General features: G+C 35.5%; 1 protein-coding gene across 1 annotated transcript in view; it reads left to right on the top strand.

The window, feature by feature from the left end:
* LCMT1 (leucine carboxyl methyltransferase 1) overlaps window positions 1–27013 on the top strand; it is a 113412-nt gene that overhangs the window by 78354 nt on the left and 8045 nt on the right. Inside the window, exons 7-9 of the mRNA XM_056805861.1 lie at window positions 13202–13322; window positions 20929–21030; window positions 23624–23715. Coding sequence (XP_056661839.1) covers window positions 13202–13322; window positions 20929–21030; window positions 23624–23715 — 315 coding nt within the window. The remainder of the gene's footprint in view (window positions 1–13201; window positions 13323–20928; window positions 21031–23623; window positions 23716–27013) is intronic.

Raw genomic sequence — 27013 nt, 5'->3', positions numbered from 1 at the left:
TAAAAAGGGAAAATACCCCTATTTATTTCATAAGTTATTAGACTCTGTAAAAGAGAGAATCTACAGTGCATACAAAGGACATCATCTGACAATCAAAAAGTAACATTCCAATTGGAATGTTCCCAGGAGAAACAGTTGGGAGCCAAGCCAGCCGCTGAACTGAAGGACTTGCTTTTGGGGCTAGGCTGAGAGGCTTCTGACTGGACCCCACTTAGCTTCTGTCCTAAGCTGAGAGAGATCTGGGTGGCTTATGATAGAATGGTGGAGAAGAAGTTGGGATTTCTGACTTTTGAACTAACTTTTGTCTAGTGTGGCTGATGGTGGTGGCTGAACCTGAAGAACTGATTGTATATCTGAGATTTGAGTTTGAAGAAGAAGAAAGAAGAAAATATTTGTCCTCTTATCTCTCTCTGAATATCCCTGCTAGTGACTCCCTGACAGATTTTGTGTTGTGTTAAATTGTGACTGAACTGCCATTTTCCTAATACCCGCCTAACTCCTTGTATAGATTAGGGAAAACCCCATCCTTTTTACTTCATCCTCCATCCTTTCCTGTCTTCCCCAATAAACCTCCTTACTTGAGAAAGAGAGAAAGAGTACCTTCTCTAAATCTCATAGTTTCACCTTGAGTTACATAGAATGTGATTGACTAAAAGGGGGGAGGGGAAGGGAGGCAGGAGGGAGTGGGTGGAAAAATGGGTGGTATTTGAGGGAGGAGGGTAGGAAATATCTTGATTGATTAGCCATCCAGTATTGATCAATAGAAACACCAGCAGTATCTCCATTTATTACAATAGAAACACCCCCGAGTATCATATTTATTACAGCTGAAACCCCAGAGTATCCCTCTAGTATCTCTATTACAGATTATCCTTTTTATTACAACAGAAACCCCCTAGTATCCTTTATTACAACTCAAATAAGATTTGAAAATTATAAATATCCTACATAGTTATAAGATATTATATATTTGAATCACATCCTTATTTCTAGCCTTAACATCTTCCTGGGGACTAACCTACAAAAGAAATGGATTTCCCTGGACTCAGTGAGATTCACTCTCTGATAAAAGATATAAACCTCACAGCTGGAAGACTTTGCAATATAGGAGAATTTGCCATAACATAGCTTGTATTCTGTTTACATAGAAATTAAACATTCAAGGTTATCTAAATAATTAGAAAATAGACTATTTTATTGGCAAATAAGGACTGGTATAGAGAATATGGTAATATTTACAGAACTTGCAAGAGAACATATGTCTAGGTATTGCTCTGGAAGATTGGGCCTTGGTCAAGGATCAGAGGCAATTAAGATCTTGGAGAGAAGATTTGAAGCTGATACAAGTAGAATTCAATCCAGTAGGTATTTGAGTTCCTATTAAGTATATAATACTATGCTAGAAGAAAGTACTTTTTAAAAAAGCCAGACTTTTCCTTCACAATTGCAGGTAAAGGGTTGAAGACAGGGAACTAGAAGAGCATATTTTACCAACCAAATATCTGATCATTCTTATCTTGCTATTTGCATTTTAATTTGACCATCTGTAATTTTGTTTTTGAAGTCACTTTTCCCTTGAAGTTTTTAAGTCTGTTGTCAAATATTATCATTTCTACCATCTCAACATCCTTTGTATATATTGCCTCTTTATTAATTTAGCCACAACCTTGCTGCAGGTCCTGATCACATCTTCCCTGGAGTATTGCAGTAGCCTAATAGTCTCCCTGCCTCATGTCTTTTCCCATTCCAAACCATGCTCCACTTGGTTGCCTAGGTGTTTTTCCTTTTATTCTTAAAAATAAAATGTATTCTGAACATAAATACTGCCTTTGAAGACATTTGGATATAAACAGGATATAAGAGGCATTCTTTATGAAACCATGCATCTCTTTTTCATATATATAAGTATATGTATATGCACACATAGATAATAAAATTTGCACATTACTTCAAAACTATCTTGCTTGTCAGTGGTTCCTTCTGAACATTTGTTCTCTAATGCTTATTTTTAAAAAATGTTACCTTGGTCTTTTTAAAAAATTATTTTTTCTAACCTCTCTTATTCTTAACATATATCTCCACCCCAATTGAACACACACACACACACACACACACACACACACAGAGAAATAGAGACACTCCTTATGATAAGCATAGTTGAACAAAATGAATTCATACGTGGCACAATTGAAAATACATTCCTTTGCTATTACTTCTCTGTCAGAAAGAAGCTTACATGTTCCGTTGGAGGTCCTCTGTAGACATTGTTAGTTATATTAATCAAAGTTCTTTAAGTTTTTCAAAGTTGTTTTTCCTTTTTAATTACCTTTTCAGGATCAGGAATTTTGTTTATGTTTTTTCCCCTAGTATCATCCTCCCTCTTACTCTTTTCCCCATCTCCCACACCTACCATCATTGCTAAGTTTGATATATTTCTACTCCACACTATGTTTTCACCCCTCCTTTGTCCATTTCAGAAAAAAGTGAAGTTTATCTGATGCCCACATCCTCCACTCATATAGCATTCTCACAATCCCAATTATGAAGAATATCAAGTTCCACCTCTTTCTTACTCCTTTCTACATTATTATATTCCTTTTACCCTCCTTTCTCAGATTCTTCTTCATACACTTAGAATAGAATCAACTTACTACCCAAGACATTTTTCCCCCCTTATTTGACTCCTTCAATACTCATTGAAGGAATTAAGATTCAGAAGACACTTGTTTCTTCTGCCCCTTATAAAAGTGTTAGTACTATTTCATCATACAGTTCCTTCCTATGGACCAACAATTTTTAATTTTAAGCTTCTTTGGGTTCAAAGTTCTTATTTAACTCTGATCTTTTCATAAGAAATGCTTGAAAGTCCTCTATTCCATTAAAGATCCATTTTTTTCTCTTAGCTTTGTAGTGTTAGTTATTTGTAAACCTATATCTTTGGCCTTTTGGGATGTCATATTTCAAGATCTCTTTATAATAGCAACTATAGGTCTTATATTACATTGACTGTATTTCCTTGGCATTTCAATGGCTTCTTTCTGTATACTTGCACTATTTTTTCCTTGATATGCTGTGGCTGTGGGACTTTTCTTTTTCAGATTCCTCTCAGGAGGTCATCATTGGATTCTTTCTATTTCTACTTGGCTCTCTAGGGCAGTTTTTATTATTTCTTGAAATACAATGCCCAAGCTTTTATTTTTAATCACGGTTTTCTGGGAATCCATTGATTTGTAAATGATCTTTCCTTGACCTGTATGTCACATATAGGATTTCTTTTTAAATATATTTTTTCAATTTGTAAACTTTTTTTTTTACTATTTCTTGCTGTCTCAGATTAAGTAAATTTTTTTTTTCAGTCTTTTGTAGTTTTCAGTGAGTCTACTTCCTGGGTAACATCATTTTCTCTTCTAAGCCATTTATTCACCTTTCAATTCTTCCCTCAAAAGCTATTATTTCATATTTTTTAAAAATTCCTTCTTCAGTAGAGTTGTGTGTTCATTGTAGGAAATCCAGTTTTTCCTTTGAATCTGTTTGCAGTTGTTAGAGTTGTTTTTCCTTCTTTTTGGAGATAATATATACTAATTTTTTATACTGGTTTGGTATTTTCTTTGATTTATTCATTTTTCTAACTTTTGTTCCTTGACTAGGGCTTTGTACCAAGGCCAGACCCCTCACCCCGCTATGCTTTTAAATAAGGTGGTCATCCCCACTTGGTCTTGCCCTGGATCTCTGGGATTCTTATGTTAACCTTCACTTCTAGGGTAAGGTCTCTTTGGTTCATTGATATTCAGAGCTGGATCTTCAGGGTCCTCTCTGACATTCCAGGATAATGTTAGTCAGCCTTTGGTTCTTTACTGTCCCAATCTGAGCACTGAGGATCTGAGTCCTACTCTGGGACTACTTTAACTTCCTGCTACTATTCCCTGGGGCGTCTAAGAGTCCCCATTATGGAGCTTTCTGGCAGTCTCAGAACTTCCTTAGGGGGAACTTGGTGTTCTTGCTACTGCTGAACACTGAGCCTCATCAACTATAGAAGTTCTGTCTGATCATGCTGGGATACCATCCTGCCCTAGTGGAATGGGAGGGATGGGTCCCTTTTATTGCCCATGAACTTCTTTTTGCTATTTTGTACAATTGTTATGTAGAAGGTTTCATTAGCTGTAGTTTCAGATTGGATTTTTAAAATCATTATTCTGGTGTGAACTCAGAATTTTGTTGTTTTGAGGGCTTGGTATTCTCATTCTTGTTCAAGCACTTTCTAACAGGAGGCCTGACTGTTTCATTTACCTGTTCACTGATCTTCAGTATCTTCATATCACCTCCAGGATTGAATATAAATCCCCCTATGTGACATTTAGAGGTTTCATAAAGTGGCCATTTCCTGCATTTCTAACCTTATTCCACTCCCTATACTTTGTAATTCAGAAATGTAGCCTATGTTCAGTCCCTTCATCTCCTGTTTACACATTTTTGCAGTGACTTGGGTCCTTTGCCTGAAATTCCCAGCCTCCTCCCCTCTACCTCTTCATTTTCCTGGCAGTTTTCAAAGCTCAGATCAAACTCTCCTTTCTGCAAGAGGCTGTTCCTTGTCCTTTAGCCATTCCTTCCTTCTTTCAGATTTCTTTAACTTATTCTGTATAAATCTGGTATATCCCTAGCAAATTATATATATTGTCTTTCCATTAGAATTCATGTTTCTCAAGGGCAGAGGTTGATCTTTGAATTTTTCTGTATCCCGCCATGCATTAAAGTACTCAGTGAAGAGTAATTATTTAATATTTAATCAGTGCTTCTTGCCTAAAGGACTGAAGGTATGGGATGTAATGTAAAATGGACTGGTGAGTATTAATTTCTTTCTAGAATATATTCTTTTTTGCTCTAAAGTGCCAGAACTTCCTTAAGTGGCTATTTATGAACTTGAAATCAAGAGTAGGACCTAATAACCTAACCAAAACCTTAAATGTTGTTTACTTGATCTTCCAAGAAACATTTAGCTAGTAAGCTAAGCTTATAACATTTTCATAACTAAGAGGAAGATTTAAAGGGATATAAAAGTCCTATGTCTTTGAAGTGTAGTGACAAGCACAGATAGGGTGAAAGTGGCTTACTAAATCTAGAATACTTAAAGTAGCTTCAAGCTTTAAAGATGTAATTTGTGGGCAAGAAGATGAAAATAAGCTGTCATTACTGCTGTCTTTTCAGTGAACTATTTCTTGTCTTGCTTCTTTGTCAAATGATAATCATATTTTTGTCTTTTAAAATTCTAAGTAATAACCTTTCTGTAGCATATAGGTGATCTTGCATTTTTTTAAAACTCTTACCTTCTGTCTTAGACTCAATATTGTGTATTGGTTCTAAGGCAGAAGAGTGATATGAGCTACGCAATGGGGGTTAAGTGACTTGCCCAGGATCACATAGGTGATCTTTCATTCTTAAAGAACAGGTCAGTGTAGTACACAATCTCTGATTGTTCCTAGTAGGCTAGAAAGTAGTCATATCATGTATGGGCACAGAAGCCTGAGGAAAAGCCTTGGTATAAGTCAGATTGATCATGTTAGTGAATTTTTTGTTCACAGCAAGTCTCAAAGACCATCTATTAAGTTGCAGAAGGGGTTTCTTTCTTCAGGGGTAGCAGGAAGTATCGACATACCACAAATTCATAAAATTATGTAATTAAAAATGATAAAATTTATTTTCCCTCTTTCCTTCCCCATTCCCCAGTTTAAGAGAAAAATAAAACCGTTATAATTTAAGCATAGTCAAACACAAGAATTGTTCTGATTGTGTATGCCCTAACATATGTCTCATTTGCATCTATCACCTCTTTTTAGTAAATGGAATAGCTTAAATCATTGGCCTCATGAAAACCTGGGTGATCACTGCATTGATTAGAAATTTCAATCTTTCACAGTTGTTTGACTTTACAACAGTTTTATTTTTATATAGTTTCCCCCCAATTATGTTCAATTCATTCTAGGACAATTCATAATATCTTCCCAGATCTTCTTGAACTCATTCCTTTTATAATTTATTATGGCAAAATAGTATTCCTTTGCATTTTGATACCATAATTTGTTCAGCCATTCTCTAATTGATGGGCACCTATTAATTTCTACTATCTTTCCACTACAAAAAGTTGCATTTATAATGAAATATTTTATTTGACAATTATTTTGCTTCTATTCTACCAAGTTAAGTATTATTCTAGCTAGAATTCTTTTGCTGACTCAGCTTGTTCTTTTTTTTTTTAAAGAGCTAAGTTATTTGAATGCTTTAAAATTAAACCTGTATAAAACAGAAAGGAGTTTTGAAACAATATATTTTGAAAAGGTAAAACAGAAACATAAAACATTTTTTCTTGTATAAAAGCATACTGTTTATGCTTGAAATTTTCTACATGTAATATTTGATTGGTTACTAATACCTTAACGACAGAAATTAAAGAAACTGATTAAAAAAAGAGCAGTTAAAATAATCAAGATTTCTGGGGTAGGAGGGATACCCATTACAAAAGGATAAAATAAGCTTAAGAATCTTGTTTTTAGGAGTTGGAGGCTAAAAAAGCATGAGATTGAAGCCTTATACAACCATAAAGAGTAAAGATAGGGTGAGTGCCAAATATTCATGAAATATAAGAGTATTAAGACTAGAGGACATCCCTTGAAGATTCAGAGAAATAAGATTAGGAAAGTTAAAGTAGAAATTGTTGTAACCAGAGAATTGGAATTCATTACCCCTCCCCAGAAGTTAATACAGGCAGGAATTATGAATACAGTTAAAAAGAGTTAAGTTCATGAATAATCCATAGTGCATTATTAAGAGAAACTAGAATGTTTTTATTCACTTACATACACTCTTAAAATTTGATACTAATTTTAAGCCTGTGGCCTTCCCTAATATACACCGCGTTGCTTCTGTCTTTGTGTGCTTAAACAGTTTGAGGTAGAGATGAACAGTAGGCAGTTCTTGCAATGTCTTTAGGAAGATTTGTTTTATTATTTCTATTCCACATTTTCATCCTTCTAATAGATTGGTATGGTATATTTGCTAGAGGACCTTCAAAAATGAAAAAAAAAATTAGATAGTTGAAGAAATATGTGTTGTGTTTTGGTCCCAAAGGAAGGACCTCCTCTGTTTTAACTTGTTTTTTCTATGCTTCAAAGATTCCATTCTTTCTCTATGCCTTATTTTTAACAGTTCTACTGGGAGTTTTTGAATTGTTGCTGACATGTCTTGAAGTCACACATTTATTAGGGTTGCCTGCTTCTTCCCTTTCTCTTCTAACTGTTCACTATAAATGTTTACTATTGGAAAATAAGAAAATTATTTGTTCTTAGTTTTTTCAGATTTCTGCTGAAAATCTGGTTCATTTGGTCACATGCAGTACTTTAACTGATGTCTAAAGGTGAAAATGGCTTGAGTGAAAAATGTTAACTTAAACTCCCAAAGAACTCAGATTTGACTCCATAGTAAATTTAGACTATTTTGGAAACCATAAAAATTTCAGTCTTAGGAAACTTTAACTGTTCTTGGCTAATTCTCTTGCAGTATGGCTTCAGTCTCTTTAATTCTGTTTATTTGTAAAATAGAATTGACAAACAGTAAGTACTTGCTAAAATAATAGTAAAGTTCTATATGAGAGAATCACAAAATTGGAATTTGAAATGCTGGTAAAAGATCATTTCTTCCTATATCTGCCTTTGCTTGAAGATCTCTTATCAGAGGGGGGAACCCTGCCTTCCATCAGAACAAAAGAGGTGATCTTTACCTATAATATTTTAATAGTGGTAAATATGGACTGTTTGAGTGGGTTTATTAATCAAGGGCTTGGTGAATGAGGCTCAGCCTTAAGAGTAACCCTGTTGTGGAGAAAACATTTTCCTCCACTCAGCACTTTAGATCTTGAGCCTCCTTATAAAATTGGGTACTCATATAGTTAATAAAAATATATCTATTAATAAGGCAAAATAAATATTATAGACCAGTAACAGGCAACCTTTTGGAACTTTTTTAGGGACCCTGTGCCATGTCCCACCTACCCACCCAGACTGAGTGCCAGTGCCCGCCCCCATTGCTTGCCATACCCTGCCACCAACTGTGTGCTCCTCCCCCTGACTATGTGCAGGGGTGTGACCACCAAGGATACCAGTATGTACAATTAGGGGCATTCCCTTCCTGGAGGTGACAGGATTCCCAGTGCAGTTTCTACATAGTGCATGAGTAACCAACCCAGTTTCAGCAAAGCACTTATACCTGTGGGCCTGTTTGCCAAAATCATTTTGGGTCCCCAAAATGCACCAAGGAAAATAACACATAACTGGTGGTCAGGAATGCGTGTGGTGCTGGTAGCAACCAAAAGTACTTTATTAAAGGTTATATCCACTTTCATGGTGTGTGTGTTTGTGGGGAGGGGAGCAAGCTGGGGATTTTGCACAAGTTTACACTTATACAATGAGAGTAATTGATAAAGTAGCACAATGTGATCTCATTTACAAGTCTACACAATAATTTCTATAGGCTAATAAATATGTCAAAGTGTAACCATCTAACCCAGGTTTCTAGAGAGTGCATAGGTGGGTTTTTGGAAGAACATTCAGTTTCTGCAGGGAAGGGTGGAAAGCAGGGGCTTTGGGGCCTCTGGTGAGGAGTCCTACCTGTCTAATGCACTATGGCTTCAGATTTTCTGAGGGTCTGCTTTCTCCACAGCTTTGCTGAATGGAGTTAGGCCTTGCTATCCAATTAGGGAGGATCTGATTAGCATATTCCCTTAGGGCTTGGTGAGTGAGGCTCAGCCTTAGATTTGCTCAGGGGGTTATTTTAATTAGGGTCACTGTAATGGGTGGAGTCCCAATCAAGTCTTTGCTTACAGAAGCAGGACTGTTTACAGTTCTATTTACCCAGTAAGGGTGTCCAGGAAGGCTAAAAGGACTTTCTACTCTTTGCAGGGTGTGCCCCCTGCCTGGAGCCTGGGGGTAGGGTGGAGTGTGGAGTGGAGGGGAGTGGCCATACCTGGGGCTCAGCCCCTGCAACTGTGGAAAGAAGCTAGAATGCTCCATCCCCTGCATTTGGAGTTGAGGCCAGCCTCCCAGCCAACCAAGCCAGGGATCTGAGTAGGGCCCAGGGAGAGGTCTCTGGGTGCTATCTTTGGCACACATCCCATAGGTTTGCCATCACCACTATAAACACTAATATGATAAAGCAAATAAATAAATGGCAAAACACAGTACACATATAACCAATCATTGAATGTCAAAATCTTATACCATTGCACTCAATATCTGGGGTGAAAAGTGGGTACCTGGTAAGGAAACATGAATTGCTTAGGGCAACTCACAATTCTGGGGGCTTCAATATTATTGGTTTATTCAGAAACATCATTTATCTCATGAAATTGCTTCTTTTTTCACTGCTTGCCTGCTAATCCTCACCACTCTTTAGTTGGGTAAATGTCTGCTTGAGTAAGTCCTTTTAATTAACCACCCACCCTTAAAAGAACATTTAGAAAATGTTATCTCTTGATTAGAATAACAGATTTCATTGCTAAAGAATTACAAGACTCATCAAATCAACTATCCTTATGCTATAAAGCCCCATTTAGCTAGTTATTCAGTTATCTAGATGCTGTATGGTCTACTCACAACTGTATTCATAACAGCTCAGTTCAGGTTTATTCTTCAAACAAGCTTACCAGGATAACCACAGAAATTTCAAAATCCCTTGCTGCTTTTCCTTCTCCATCCCAAGATGACATTAGAGAGCAACCAGCCCTTAAGACAAGTTTTACCTTTTTCCACTCCTAGATGGCACTGGCTAATAGCCAGCATTAGAACTTTTGACCAGTGAAATCAGATCTATTTTTTAAATTAAATTAAATTAAATTTTATTTTATTGATTAATTAAGAAAATGTTTCCATGGTTACGTGATTCATGTTCTTTCTCTCCCCTCAATTCCACTGGGTTGAAATCAGATCTTTTTCTGACCAATCATGAATCAAACAACTTAAGTTTTGTTTCAGTTTACTCCTTCCAAATCTATCTAGTCCACCCTGGAGCTAAACAAGAATCTCTATCAGACTTTGCTTTAAAACTTTTAGGGAGATAAACAAAACTTGCCACCCTTATGAGGCTATCTTTAGATAGTTCGAATTATAAGGAAGTTTTTCTTCACCACAATCCTAAATCCAACTATTTAACTTCTGCCTATGTTGATTCTATTTCTTGAATCCTAGCTGAACAACACATCTCTCTTTCATCTAACATCCTTTTATCATATGATTTTCTTTGTACTAACCATCTCTAATCTTTTCAAGTTTTCTTAGTACGGCATATTCTTGATATCTACCACTCTGACCATCTGTTTTTAGACCTGGTTTAGCTTAGTAATGATATTTGTAAATGTGGTCTGAAACTGAACAGTCTTTGAGGCAGAATTTAGCAGAACTCTTCTTAAAACATCTTAAAATAGTCCAAGATTACTTGAATTTTGAGGGGCTAACATATCACACTTTTTTTTTTTTAAACCCTTACCTTCTGTTTTAGAATCAATACTGTGTACTGGTTCTAAGGCAGAAGAGTTTTTTTTTTTTTAAACATTATTTTATTTGGTCGTTTTCATACATTATTCACTGGAAACAAAGATCACCCTCTTTTCCTCCCCCCTACCCCCTTTCCCTCTCCCATAGCCGACGCATGAGTCCACTGGTTATCACATGTGTTCTTGACATGTGTTCTTCCCTGTTGTTGGAATTTGCATTACAGTGTTCATTCAGAGTCTCTCCTCAGTCTTATCTCCTCCAACCCTGTAGTCAAGCAGTTGCTTTTCATCGGTGTTTTTACTCCCACAGTTTATCCTCTGCTTGTGGGTAGTATTTTTTTTAGATCCCTGCAGATTGTTCAGGGAAATTGCATTGATACTAATGGAGACGTCCATCACCTTCGATTGTACCACAATGTATCAGTCTCTGTGTATAATGTTTTCCTGGTTCTGCTCCTTTCGATCTGCATCACTTCCTGGAGGTTGTTCCAGTCTCCATGGAATTCCTCCACTTTATTATTCCTTTTAGCACAATAGTATTCCATCACCAACATATACCACAATTTGTTCAGCCATTCCCCAATTGAAGGGCATCCCCTCATTTTCCAATTTTTGGCCACCACAAAGAGCGCAGCTATGAATATTTTTGTACAAGTCTTTTTGTCCATTATCTCTTTGGGGTACAAGCCCAGCAGTGCTATGGCTGGATCAAAGGATAGACAGTCTTTTATCGCCCTTTGGGCATAGTTCCAAATTGCCCTCCAGAATGGTTGGATCAATTCACAACTCCACCAGCAATGAATTAATGTCCCCACTTTGCCACACCCCCTCCAGCATTCATTACTTTCCATAGCTGTCAAGTTAGCCAATCTGCTAGGTGTGAGGTGATACCTCAGAGTTGTTTTGATTTGCATCTCTCTGATTATAAGAGATGTAGAGCACTTTTTCATGTGCTTATTAATAGTTTTGATTTCTTTGGCTGAGAACTGCCTGTTCATGTCCCTTGCCCATTTGTCAATTGGAGAATGGCTTGATTTTTTGTACAATTGATTTAGTTCTTTATAAATTTGAGTAATTAAACCTTTGTCAGAGGTTTTTATGAAAATTGTTTCCCAATTTGTTGCTACCCTTCTGATTTTGGTTACATTGGTTTTGTTTGTACAAAAACTTTTTAATTTGATGTAATCCAGATTATTTATAAGGCAGAAGAGTTTTAAGGGCTAGGCAATGGGGGTTAAGTGACTTGCCCAACCTAGGACCTCCCATCTCTAGGCCTGGCTCTCAATTCACTGAGCCACCCAGCTGCCCTCTCATACTCTTGATTCATTTTAAATTAGTTCTTTTTTAGACAAACTCCTGTCCAGCCACACTTTTCTCATTTTGTATTTGTGGAATTGATTAATTTGAACCCATGTGTAAGATAAAATATTTATTATTATTAAATTCCACCTTATTAAAATTAGTTTGACATTTTAGCTATGCTAAATCTGTCATTCAGTATATTAGTTCCTCCTAGATTTGTTTTATAAGGCTAGGATGTTTGCTATGGTTGATGAAAGGTTCAGCAGCATGGGGCTAACCAGATATCTCTGGGGTACCATGGTAGAAATCTTCCAAGATGGCATTAATCTATTAATTTATAATCCTTGGAAGTCCTCTTTAGATTTCTTTTCACAGTATCAGTTTTACCTAGAAATGGGTAGTTATTAGATTGACAAGTCCTGGGAAATTCTCTGTCATGTCCTGTATACAAGCCCTAGAAAGAGAGCAGACTTGTTATCACAAAATAGATAGGTAGTTGATTCAGTACTCTAGTAGAGAATCTTCTACTACTACTATGTATCTCCTTATTCTTTCACCTTTACTGGATGATCTATTATCCAGAAGCATCCCTGGAGTCTCACTGCCCAACTTTGGAGCACAAGTAACCATTTTCTTCTTTCTTTTCTCTCATGTCACAAAATTAGTTTTTCTCTCTAGTCTTTTTTAGACTCATATTCTTTAGTCTTCTGTCTTCTGCTAGTAGCTCTTGTGGCTAACTCTCCAGAAAAATGCATTTTCCCTGTTTGTAAAATGAAGAGTTGGGTGATCTCAGTTATTTCTTCTGATATTTGATGGTAAATTAGAAGATTCAAATCCTTTAACTTTTTCTTCTCAGTTTTTACATTTCTGTCCTTTCATTTTAAAAGAAACATTCTTGAGCCCTTTTAAACCTTCTCCACTATCTTTATTTCTTTCTCTTTTGCTAGTTCCTGTTATCTCTTAGATCACATAATTTCTCTGAATCTTTTCCTCATCTATAAAATGAGTGGATTCAACACCATTGAAGTTCCTTACAAATTTATTATACTATGATTTATTATACCTTGATTTTGGATACTGAAGACTAGCAAACTGAGGTATCCAGTATCATGTGATGAATCATTTCCATAGTATATTATTTCCATATATTTCCACATAGTGGGTTTTCTTCAAGCCAGACACAACTGTTGGCAGAAATTTTTACATATAATGATATTTATTGATTATGATAAAATTTACTATACTGTGTTAATATGATTAAATCCTTCTACTTTCCCTTTGGTGTAAGCTGCCCTCTGTTGGTCAATATGTGTTCATCCAAATTGATTTAACAATCTAAAATTTGTTTTTTTCCCCTCTCTTAAGATTACCAACTCTGCTGGTAGCAGAATGTGTACTGGTTTACATGACACCGGAGCAGTCAGCAAATCTTATAAAATGGGCAGCCAACACTTTTGAAACAGCGATGTTCATAAACTACGAACAGGTAACAATCTGCAGCAGTGTGAACTTTGTGCAAAATTCTGGTGGGCATTTACCATTCCTTCCCTAATTTCTCCTTTTCCATTGACTTTCCTTTTTCTCTACCAATATTCTTAAGTGTTTGTCATCTTAAAAAACAGCTTTCCTCTTACTGTTGACTCTCCTCTTATATATAGTCAACACGAACCTCTCTTTCTTGAAACTTCTTGCTGTGGCTTCCGTGACATTTTATCTTTCTAATGTCAGGTGGTTCTTCGCTTACTGCTTTGACTTTCTTTCTTTGTCTCCTCTGCTGACCCTTATTCCTACCCTTCATCTGTGCATATTCACTCAAATTGTTTTTCTTCTGCCCTTACTTTGTCACTAAGAATATCTGTAACTTATTTTATATCTATTTACTTCCAAATTCATCAACCATGACTTAACTTTCAGTTCTGTATATATTCTCTTACTATCTGGACTTTAGTTCTAGCTTTTCCATTGATTACTTGTTTGACCTTAAAGAAGTCAGTTAACTTGCTTCATCATCTACATACTATAAAGACTCATTCTGTATTCACTAAGGTTCCTTCCAGTTTTAAAATTCTTTGTTGTGATATGATCTCCACTTATAGGGCATACCACTATCTCAAGAGCCTCACATCTGAAATTAGATTCCCTACTACCACTATCCTTACCAGTGCTAACTTCTTTGCTTAATTTTCCCATTTTCTGGCCTTGGCAATACTATTCTTCTGGACTAGAAGCCTTGAAGTTATCTTTTAATCTTCTTCATTTATCCATAATATCTTCTGTTGTAGTACTAGTTTTTTCCCCCCAGTTCCTATGAATTTTTCACAATAGTTCTCAGATTTTCTTTTTTATGCTCTATTCCTTTTACTACAACTCTGAGGAAGATCAGTATCTTACTAACTTATCTTTCCTATTTAAGCTTACTAAAAAATTATTTTTATCCTTATTATACTTACAAATCTTTGCCAATAGAATTAAATCTAAAACTCCCCAGTTTGGCTTTCAAGACATTCTGTATAAATCATCCCTCCCCTCCCCTGCTAATGTTATTTTCTACTAATTCTTTCTTTAGTCCTTCCATTCGATTTAGTTTCCTTACCTTTTTGTTCTCTCTGTCCTTACCTTTGTGCTATGGCTGCAGTTGTTTCCACTATGTGAACTGTTCTCCCTTTTCCTCTCCTCCTATCTAAAAATTGTACCTATCTTTTATTCCATTGATCCTCCTTTCTGTCTCTTAGCCAGTACCATATTGTTTTGATGACCACTGCTTTATAGTGTAGTTTAAGATCTGGTAATGCTAGGCCTCCATCCTTCACATTGTTTTCATTAGTTCCCTTGATATTCTTGATATTTTGTTCTTCCAAATGAACTTTGTTGTTATAATTTTTTCTAATTCTATAAAAAAGTTTCTTGGTAGTTTGATAGGTATGGCACTGAGTAAGTAAATTAATTTGGGTAGGATTGTAATTTTTATTATATTAGCCCATCCTACCCATGAGCAATTAATGTTTTTCCAATTATTTAGATCTAGATTTAATTGTGTGGAAAGTGTTTTGTAGTTGTATTCATATAATTCCTGTATTTGTCTTGGCAAAGAGATTCCTAAATATTTTATATTGTCTAGGGTGATTTTAAATGGGATTTCTCTTTCTATCTCTTGCTGTTGAATTTTGTTGGAGATATATAGAAATGCTGATGATTTACATGGGCTTATTTTGTATCCTGCAAAGTTGCTAAAGCTGTTGATTATTTCCACTAGCTTTTTGGTTGTTTCTCTAGGATTCTTTAAATAGATCATATCATCTGCAAAGAGTGATAGTTTAGTCTCCTCATTGCCTACTTTAATCCTTTCAATTTCTTTTTCTTCTCTAATTGCTACTGCTAGCATTTCTAGTACAATGTTAAATAGTAGAGGTGATAATGGGCATCCTTGGTTCACTCCTGATCTTATTGGGAATGCTTCTAACTTGTCCTCATTGCAGATGATGCTTGCTGATAGTTTCAAATACATACTATTTATTCTTTTTAGGAAAGGCCCATCTGTCCCTATATTTTCTAGTGTTTTCAATAGAAATGAGTGTTGTATTTTATCAAAGGCTTTTTCTGCATCTATTGAGATAATCATGTGATTTTTGTTGGTTTGGTTTTTGATATGGTCAATTATGTGGATGGTTTTCCTAATGTTAAATCATCCTTGTATTCCTGGTATAAATCCCCCCTGACCATAGTGAATAATCTTCATGATAACTTGCTAGAGTATTTTTGCTAGTATTCTATTTAAGATTTTTGCATCTATATTCATTAGGGAGATTGGCCTATAGTTTTCTTTCTCTGTTTCTGACCTGCCTGGCTTTGGAATCAGTACCATATTTGTGTCATAAAACTCCTTTGCTTATTCTGTCAAATAGTTTGTATGGTATTGGGATTAGTTGTTCTTTAATTGTTTGATAGACTTCACTTGTGAATCCATCTGATTCTGGGGTTTTTTCTTAGGGAATTCTTTGATGACTTGTTAAATTTCTTTTTCTGAAATGGTATTGCTTAAGCATTCTTTTTCCTTTTCTGTTAATCTAGGCAATTTATATTTTTGTAAATATTCACCCATTTTACCTAGATTGTCATATTTATTGCCGTATAATTGGGCAAAATAGTTCTTAATAATTACCTTAATTTCCTTTTCATTATATGTGAAGTCATCATTTTCATCTTTTGAGACTTTTGAGATTTTCTTTTTTTTAATTAACCAGTACTTAATTTTATTTTTTTTAAGTACCAGCTTCTAGTCGTATTTATTAGTTCAGTAGTTCTTTTACTTTTACTTTTATTAATTTCTCCTTTGATTTTTTTTTTAGGAATTCTAATTAGGTTTTTATGTAGGGATTTTCAATTTGTTCACTTTCTAGTTTTTTAATTGGCATGCCAAAATTCATTGACCTCTTTCCTTTCTGATTTGTTGGTATATGCACTCAGGGATATAAATTTTCCCCTGAGTATTACTTTGGCTGCATCACATAGATTTTGATGTGTTGTTTACTCATTGTCATTCTCTTCAATGAAATCAGTAATTGTTTCTTTGATTTGTTCTTTGACCCTACCAGGTTTGAAGAATTATTTAATTTTCAGTTAATTTTAAATCTGCCTTTCCACAAGCCCATATTGATTATGATTTTTATTGCATTGCAGTCTGAAAAATTTGCATACATTATTTCTGCTTTCCTACATTTGTTTACAATGTTTTTATGCCTCCGTACATGGTCAATCTTTGTAAGTGTGCTATGTACTGCTGAAAAAAAGGTATATTCCTTTTTGTCCCTATTTATTTTTCTCTAGATATCTATTAGCTCTAATTTTCATTCACTTCCTTACTTTCTTATTTATTTTTTGGTTTGATTTGTCTAGTTCTGATAGGGGAAGATTGAGGTCCCCCACTAGTATGGTTTTACTATCTATTTCCTCCTTAAGCTCCTTTAGTTTCTCTTTTAGAAAGCAGAATGGTGCATATAATGTTGAGTACTGATATTTTCTTCATTATTTATACTGCTTTTCATCAAGATGTAATTATCTTCCTTATCTCTTTTAATGAGATCTGTTTTTGCTTTAGCTTTGTCTGAGATTATAATTGCTACTCCTGCCTTCTTTGTTTCAGTTGCAGCCCAGTAAATTCTGCTCCACCCTCTTACCTTTACCCTGTGTATGTCTACTTGCCTCAGGTGTATTTCTTGTAGACAACGCATGTTAGGATTCTGGTTTCTAATCCAATGTGCTATCTGCTTCCTTTTTTTTATTGGTAGTTCATCTCATTTACATTCACAGTTATGATTACTGTCTGTGTATTCCCCTCCATTTTGACTTCCTTTTTTGCTTCTGCCTTTTCTTTTATCTCTCTTACCCTCCTTTCCAACTTTTTGCTTTTATTTAGTCTCCTCCCTTTCCCCTCCCTAATGTTACTCCTCTTCCCAACCCCTCCCCTCTTATTATTCCCCTCTTTCTATAGTGCCCTTTAAATGATTTCCCAGCTTCTCCCTCCCTTGTATTGCTCCCCTCCCTACCAGCCCATTTATTATCCTTCTACTTTTGTATATGGAAAGATACAATTCTCTTCCCCAAAGGATCTGATTGTTCTTCCTTCTCTGAGTCAATTTCAGTGAGTGTAAGATTTAAGTATTGCCTGTCGCCACTCTTCCATGATTATATTGTATTGGTCTTCTTTCCCCTCTCCCTTGTGCTTCTTTATGAAATATATATTTTTCCTATTTTACCCTATTTTTTCTCTTTTCCCATTTCTCTTGGCATTATCCTCTTTTTTACCCCCAGTTTTTTTTAGCTTTTTAAAATATATATCCTATACAGTTTGTTACTGTACCCTCTTAAGTGCACTTCTAACTATCCTGATGATAATAGCAATTTTTTAGAGTTGCCAATATCATCTTTACATATGGGAATACAAATCATTTGAATTTATTGGGTCCATTAAAATTTTTTTTCTTTCTTAATTACCTTTTGGTGATTCTCTTGAGTTCTGTATTTGGGCATCAAAGTTGCTATTTAAGTTTAGTCTTTTCTTCAGGATGTTTGGAAATCTTCTATTTTATTAAATTGACATACTTTCCCCTGTAAGACTATAGTTAGTTTTGCTGAATAGTTGATTCTTGGTTGTAGACTCACTTCCCTTGATTTCTAGAATATCATATTCTATGCCTTCTGGTCCTTCCGTGTGGGTACAGTCAGGTCCTGTGTTACCCTAACTGTGGCTCCATGATATCTGAATTGTTTCTTTTTAGCAGTTTGTGGTATCTTTTCCTTGGTCTGGAAGTTCTTGAACTTGGCTATAACATTCCTGGGCATTGTCAATTGGGGATTTAATGTAGGAGGTGATCTATGGATACTTTCAATCTCTACTTACCCTCTTGTTCAAGAATAAAGGGCAGTTTTCTTGGTTAATTTCCTGTAGAATGATGTCCATACTTTTCTTTTGTCATGATTTTCTAGTAGTCCAATAATTCTTCAGTTGTCTCTCCTGAATTTATTTTCCAGATCGATGTTTTTTCAATTAGGTGTTTAATATTTTCCTCAATTTTTTCAGCCTTTTGATTTTGTTTTGTGGACTTTTACTGTCTTTTGAAGTTATTTGCTTAAAGTTGTTGGAGTCTAATTTTTAAAGACTGAATTTCATACCTGGCTTTTTGATCCTCCCTTTCCTTTTGATCTATTTTTCTTTGTACATCATCTCAGTTTCTTTGCCTCGTTTTTAAGCTGGTTACTTCTGGCTTTTATGACATTATTTTCTTGTTTTCATTCATATGCCTTTGTTTCCAGATGACCTACTTTGATTTTTAAGCTCTTTTCCCAATTTTCTTCAGTCTCTCTTAATTGTTTTTTGAATTGTGTTTTGAGTTCTTCCAATACCTGAGTCTAATTTGCTGGAGTTCCTGAGTTTTTTCTTGGTGTTCCTTGGTCCTCTATTTCATCTGTTCTTTGCCCATTGCCTGAATAGTAGCTGTCAATTGTAATTTCTTTTTTCTTTTTCTGTTGTTTACTCATATAATTCCAAGTTCTTTCCCCCTCCTTATTGGCTGTACTCTTGCTTCTTTGATTATTTGCTAGATCTGTGTTTGGGATTTTCTTCCCTGAAGGGGCTTCTTCTCTTCTCTGCTGATTAACTGAATTGGGCTGATAGAGGGACTTGTTATATTAATGTGCCCTGAGGCCAAATCTTCCCCAGGTGCCAGCAGATGCTGAGGGTGAAAGTAAAGATGTGGAAGCTGAAGGTACTTATTCTCAGTCCTCGTCTCTACTCCTTTCTGATAGACTCCGTGTCAGCTGCCAGGTCCTCCCTGAGCTTCCTGTGGTGTTAATCTGTTGTAGTTGCAGCCGTTAGCCTGGGATTCCTGTCTACCCAGATTCTTATTGAAGGTCTCAGCATAGTAGGTGAGGGAGGGATATTGAAGATTGAGCTTTTCTGTCCTCTGGAGGTTTCTTATCTGCACTGTTGCTAGACTGGATTAAGCCAAATTGAGCTAATCTGCAGAGTTGAAGGTACCCTGAGGCCAATACTTCCAGAGGCAGAGGCCCAAGATGGAGGAGTGGTGACTGAAGGCTGTGACCAGGCTGCCCTCCTCTCTGTCCCTGTCTTCCAGCTGCCTCCCTGCTAGCTGTGGTTGGTCAGAGCCCTTAGCCTTGAGTAGCTGTGGTAGCAAGGCACTCCCTCTGGGCTGGAGCCCTCACTGTGAGATCTCACCAATCGCCCAAGTCTCAGCACAGTAGGTGGGAGAAGGGTCCTGGGACCTTCCTTCTTTCTTTTCCTTAAAAGCAAGAATTCTACCTTCTCTCTGTCCCTTTTAAGTTGAATCAAGCAGGAGGGTCCCCCAGCTCTGTCCTGTTATTGGATTTGGTTTTCTGTCCTCCTTGAAATGCTTTGTTTTTGATTGGAGTGGAAGGGGTTTTGCAGAGGAATTGACTTTTGCTGCTTCTAAGCCGCCATCTTGACTCCTACCTTTTTGTACCTGTCTTTTAGAATTCAAGTTCTACCTCTTCCACCAAAACCTTTTCTATTACTCTTAAAACACATTGCCTATAGTCTATACCTTTCAGTTTAGAATTCCATTTTCTACTCTTTTGTATCATATTGTTGTGTAGTTCCATATGCATATGTCTTATCTGACTAAATTATAATCTTAGAATCGGAGGCTTTTTGAATCTTCACTGTACTATAGCACAATGTCTCTTAAGTGCTATAGGCTTAATAAATACATGATAAATTAAGATAGCTCTTTAAAGAGCTCTTTTCTCCATGGTGCCCAGCATTAGACTTAATAAATATTTATGTAAATATTGACTATATCATTGGTAGTTTCATGTGCTAAAATCAGATTTGCTGACATTCTCAGTGTGTACTTTTTAATCTGAATTAGATTCAAGTATTTCACTGATATAGATACTAGATTCATCAATATGAATGAAGTATTTAAAAAGATTTGAAGTGTAGGTGCATTATTTTATATGAAAATAATTTTCTAGTGGAATTAAGAATTGTTACTTTAACTAGAACTGATCTTGGCATAGCAAACCCTTGGGAAAATATGATATTATATTATTATTAATGAGAAAGACTATGTTTGAGTCTTTTGCCAAAGTTTAATTATATTTAAAGATTTTGTTTCCTAATGACTTTTCAGTTAAATTATGAGTAGTTTTAATGAAAAATCTATAATTTTAGGCATTGGGTTTGGACATATCTAAGTATGAAGTGAGAACTCTGTTGATGGGTCTGAAATATTTAATAAAAACAATTTGGAGTTTTTAAACAGAGATGTACCTTTAATGATAATGTTGGCTACTCGTAATGATAGATAGAAGTCTGTTTTTTCTTTCTTCTGATGAATTTGGGATATTAAGGTAACCATCTTACTTGACTGCTAATATGAATGAATAATCTTATTAAGACCTTGAGTAGAGGGATTAGATTAAAGAAGTTTAATGCAACCATATTACTTCATTCATGGGAGGTATCAGTTGATAATTTGTGTACCTAACATTTTCCACTATTCCTCAACTTAATTAAAAAATTTTTGTAATGCCCTGATTTTCTCTCTTTCTAGGTTAATATGGATGATAAGTTTGGGCAGATCATGGTTGAGAACCTTCGAAGGAGACAGTGTGACCTAGCTGGAGTTGAAACCTGTAAATCTTTAGACTCTCAGGTTGGAAAAGCAAAGCATTTATAGAGTCAATCAGTATAATCAACAAAAGTCAATTTCCCCATCCCAGATAAGATACATTTAGGAATTTCCTGAATACCTAATTTTGTAAACAGTCTCATATCCATGTAAACAAAAGAGGATAGTTGTTGTAGTATTTTTGTGTAGGTGATTTTATAAATTGCTATTAGAGTCTCATAATTAATTTACATTTATTATAAAGACATGTTTAAATTTTTCATGGAGAATTTAAAAATGATTTTTATAGTGAAAATGAGGTACTTGTGACATAGTGGAAAGAGTTGACCTTAGAACCAGGAAGATCTGGGTTCAAATTCTCCTTCTGACACATAATGGCTTTGACCCTGATTAAATCATTTAACTTGTCAGGGCCCTATTTAAACCTCTTAAAACCATGAGTCACAGAGAAGGTCACTGACCTGCATTGGCAGAGGGAATCAGAGTGTTTGCAGTCAGAGAATATGTTCCTCATATTAATGAAACCATAGCCCAGGCCCTGTATCTACTCTATAATGAAAGTACCTTCGGATATGTGAAAGATATGCCCTATTTCTGCCTAAAAGTTTAATATACTGTAAGAGCACTGTTTCATAGTGTTGAACATGTATAAAATGCCTGAGGAGGATGGGAGAAGATTAGATTTTGGTTCCCAAGAGCCAGATGTGTGAAAGGCAGACATGTAATTATTTGGAGTCTTGTTCTAGGCTCTTTTTGTTGAGATACTTTATTCATCATACCCTCTTTTTCCCAGGCGTTATCTACTATCAAATATCCTAACATGTCTGAATTTTTATTCTCAATTCCCCACCCAGATAACCTTACTGATTTTTTTCTCTTTTATTGACAAATTCAACTATCTGGCAAACATACCTTATGATACTTTTATCCTAGAGGTATTCTTATCTGGAGGAAACCTTTCCTTGTGAACAGTTATTTCCAGACAGCTCTCTTGTAGGAAAATTATATTAATAATAAGCATTTAGAATGTAGCCCTAGGTGTCCCCAAACCTGCCTACAATCATGACCAATTTGCGCATCCCTTCTGAACATATCCTAAAAATTAACCAAATTTAATTTTTAGACACCCATTCTAGAATTCCTTTGGACTTAAGACTTAACTTTCCTTAAGTCCCTCTTGGATTTCTGCTTTTATATGTCTTTCTTCCTACATTCCTGATAATCCATTTATTTTCAGTCAAATATGACTACTTATATATAAAAACTACTTATTATGATAAATGATTATGTACATACTACTTATTTTGAAAGCATTGAACCTGAAAGGATCATAAAAATTGGTGAAACTAATCCTGTTATCATTTATATGAGGAAATTGAGATGATGACAAGTAATTTGTATATGGAACTTCTAGGTATTTGGTGAACTATATAAAAGAAACTTCCAAGATTGTTTTGATTTTAAGGAAATTAACTGTGGATTATATCATTTTATGGACATGCCATTTAAAAAATAATGATAGATTTTGATTGTACAGTTAACTATGATATCTTTCAGTAGCTACATCCTGGCCCAGTGGCAATTGTTTGATCCTTGAATTGATTAGCAAGTATTTGATTTTGTCCTGCAACCATCAGTTTTGTAAAAGAGTTATGAAAAAGGTATAAGATATTTTCTTATACTCTTAACTAACTGGATTTTGTGAGGATCCTAAAGCTCTACTCCTACACATTCCAAATCCTATTCTGCTTTAAGACAGTCTTGCTTTTTGTCACATACTCAGTCTTCACAGTTAGAGAAAGTGCACTTGCACATTCCAAAACTGTACTAGAGGGGTCAGGAACCAAAGTTAGAAAGGTCTAAGAGAGAGAGGGGACAGATAAAGGAAAGTACTATTTTCTCTCTTAGGTAGGACTGCACAAGGAAAGGGAAGAGGTTTTGACTAAGGTCCAGAGCTGAGAGGCAAGGAGGAAATCCCCTTCAGTCTCTGATTTCTGATTTCTTCCCTTGAGAGAGATTATCCTGATTCTCCTAGCACATTAGATGAATAAGATGTTCAATTTCTTCTGAGTAACAAGGTCTGTTTATTCTTTGGAGTATATAGAAATGTGAGGTTTAGGGTAGAGGGTAAAATAGGTGTCCCTAACTATTGTTAATCCTAAATTTCCCCTCAGGGGTTGATGACTCAGGTTTGGGGACCTGAGTCCCTGGAGAGATGTAGAGTTTAGGCTGTTGGATTTTTCCTGATCCAAAGAAATTACAGATAGAAAATATCTTCTGGGTGGATAGTCTCTTCTATTCCCCAAAGAGTAAAGTCTCTATCCACTAATGAAGAATTGATGGCTAATCTGATTTTCTTCAGATAAATGAGGGACCACGACAGGTTGACCTCAGCAAGATGTTCCTCTCTCTTCTAGTTCAAAAGAGAAAAGAACTGTTTCAAACTGCTGATCTGCTTTTCTTGGCTAGAGGTTCTAGCCCCATCACCCATTGACAGCAAACTTCCATCCTCTTTCTTCCTGGTGGTTTTTTTTTTGTTGTTTGTTGTTTGTTTGTTTTTTTGTTTTTTTTGCAAACCAAGTCCTTGCAATGCAGTCTGCAATTCTCTCATCCACAGAAACAGCGTCTACTGTCAAATGGATGGGAGAAAGCTTTTGCCATTGACATGATGGAATTATACAGCAGTCTACCGCGAGCTGAAGTTGGCAGGTATTGACAAACTCTTTTTTTTTTTAATAAGTGGAAATCTATTCCTGAGTATTTCTCTGGTAACTCATTGTATGTTTATACTGTATAAGCTTTTTTCTCTATTAGACTTTTGTTATTTATGACTATCACTTCCCCTTCCCTTAAATATATACCTTATTTGTTGTCTATTAATGTGAAAAGAACTAAGAATATAAGTTTTGAAATAAAATCTTCATTTAAATGAAACCTTTCTAGGTAGCTCTCTAGAGAAATTAATTAATGTTTTAGAGGTTTTTGCCAACCAAATTTTGTTGTCATTCAGTTATTTCCTGACCCCTTTTGGGTTTTGGGTTTGTTTGTTTTTTGGCAAAGCTACTAGGGTGATTTGCCATTTTCTTCTCAAGCTCATTTTACAGATGAGAAAAGTGAGGCAAACAGGGTCAAGTTACTTGGGCAGAATCACACAAGCTAAGTAAGTATCTGAGGCTAGTTTTGAACTCAAGTCTTCCTAACTCCAGGCCCAGAGCTCTGTTACCTGCTTTATCTAGCTGTCCTGCCAATTTAATATATGATGTGAACTATTATTTTTATATTTATTTTTAAAATCACCATTTGTTTTAATATCTGGATTTCTGTTATTTATCATTTAATAATGACAGGTTCCCTCTTTAAGTACTATAGACACAGTCAATATGTAAATTTCTTTTACTTATCTATACTTATTTTTTATAAGGGAGGGTGCTATTGGGATATGTGAATGAGTCAATGGGAGATAACAGTAAGAAAAAGCACCAATATATAACATTTCAAAATAAGTTACTTAAAAATAAAAGCTAATGTCTAACATTTATATAGTGCCTTAAGATAAGTAAAGCACTTTTCATCCATTATCTCATTTAATTCTTACAACAACATTGTAAAATAGGTGGTATTATTATCCTCCTTTTACAGATGAGGAAACAGGCTGAGAGGTGAAATGACTTGCCCAGAGTCACACAATAATATCTGTGACAGGATTAAAATTTAGGCCTTTATGACTCCATTATACCCTCTAGTTGCATATTCACTCTTAGGAATCTGGGACCTAGACTGAAAATATGCTAAGCATGGACCTATACACATAGCAGAGGTTCAGTGAACATTTGTGGCCTTGTGGGAGGAAAAGTACTCCAGGCTAGAAATATATTCCTCTTCATCAAAATATTTCTGCATTCTATGGCATTAAGGGAAAAGAGATGCCCTTTTTTACCTTTTGTTCCTTTAAAGCCAACATATCTTTTGGTTCTTATTTTCTGGGCCTCCCTGGTTGTCCCTGTGCCTCTTTTACACTCCTTCCTCGGTGTGCCTCCTTGGGGAGCATCTTCCTAGATTCTGATGCTGTTGCTGCTATATATTTGGCCTGCAAACTCTTCAATACCTTAATTCTGTCAATCATTTAGTCAAAAAATATTAGGCTGATTCAATGGAAAGAGCACTGTGTCTAGAGTCCGAGGACTTCAATTCAAATCCCAGCTCTGTTACCTACTACTATTTGTGTGTGACCTTTGGCAGGTTAATTTACTGGGAGCCTCAGTGATTTCCTATAAAATTAGGGGGATGGATGAAGCAATCTTTTAAGGTTCCTTGCAATTTTGTTTTATTTAAAACCTACTTTGTAACTACGTGTCCACGTGGTACTGAAAACTGAGAATGTAAAACAAGTGTAAAATCTCTTAACTCCCATAACCAGTGGCTTCTTTAGAAACAGAAAAATAACCATAATTAACCTTGCAACCTTGCTGTTACACTGTTTCCTCTAAAGACACATTCAGTCTAAGATCTGTCTTGTACCCACCTCTGAGGGTGTTTAATGACGACCTAGAAGACTTTGTATTGTGTTTCTTTATATGTACTGCCACATTGAGCCTGTGGCTGTGTAGTACATACTCAGTAAATATTTGCTGTCTTAATGAGTAGTCTATTAGCATGAACCTCCAAGGACAGTGCTAGAGCAAGGTTATAAAATATTTAAATTCTCATAACTAGTCATTAAGAAATTTGGTCAGTAATTTTTTTGGGGGAAATTTTCTTTGCATCCCAAATTGGAGAGTGCAATGTGAATTATTATCTAAAACAGCTTTGGGGGGCCCACATTCTGCTATGAAAAATCAAAAAGTTTTGATAATATCCAGAAAAGATTCTGTCAAGATTCTGGTTAGATTTCTTGAAGTTCAATTCACATGAGAAAAGACACAGGGAACCCAAATTGTGCTGATGTAGTAGCAATTCCTCATAGTTAAGTGCTTCATGGTTACAATGGCCTTCATTTGCATTTATTCTTATTTAATCTGGAGAATGGCCATGTTGCAGAAGGAAGTATGAGTCACTTAGCTTCTCTCAGTTTTACTCATCCACAAAATATGCAAATTCTGAAATCATGATTTTGCAGAAGAAAAACTGGCAGCTTCTGAGGCCTAAAGTGATAAAATGGCCTTTTTAAGATCATAATGCTAGTAGTGGCAGAATCAGGATTTGATCTCAGGCTTTGTGATTCCAAGTTCAGTGTTCTTTTTATGACTTTCCTGCAAATATTTTGTTTTCAGAACAGTTGTATTTACAATTATAATAGCTGAATTTGCTGCTAAGAAATTAAACACTCAAATTAGTATCCTATATGGACTATATCAAGGCATTAGTGTGATAGAGCATTGTTTAAGTTTAAATTTGAGACTATCTTTTGTTAAAAGTAAATATAATTTGGAGAGAGGGAAGGAAAGTAATACAGAGGGAGAACATATAAATATTGTATGTATTTTAACATAGAAGGAAAGGGAAAGGGGAAAGGTAAAATCTAAATTCTTTAACCCACTATATAAACCCTATCTGACTTACTGTATACTAAACCATAAGTTATCTAAAGCAAGTCCAACAGGGTATGGGATCAGTTTCTCACAGTCCTTGATGAGCCAGAAACAGGAGTCTTCAGATGTCACAGCACAATAGTGATCTATTCCCCAGTTTGGCTGTCCAACAGGAAGATTGGAGTTATTCTTTCACCACAGCTAGAAGATCCTCAAGGCCTGTTGTTTGATGAATGGGTTCAAGATGATTCAAAATTACACCTTTCTCCTCCTTCTCCCAGGTCCTTTGCTATACCTTTTCCTTATTAGTATGCACTTATAAAGAAGAAGCATTTACACTGTGTGAATTCTGGAAGAAAAACATGTTGTATTTTAATCTAAATATTTATAATTATAACTCATTTCTGTTTTTCATGTTTATACTCATGTAAACATACATATAAATTTTTTTAAAAAAGGAAAAATATCCTTTTTCTCCC

This window comes from Monodelphis domestica, chromosome 7 (assembly GCF_027887165.1).
Source record: "Monodelphis domestica isolate mMonDom1 chromosome 7, mMonDom1.pri, whole genome shotgun sequence".
In the NCBI taxonomy this organism is placed as follows: Eukaryota; Metazoa; Chordata; class Mammalia; order Didelphimorphia; family Didelphidae; genus Monodelphis; species Monodelphis domestica.
The sequence above is the reverse complement of the archived record's forward strand: the minus strand, read 5'-3'. Positions and strand labels throughout refer to the sequence as shown.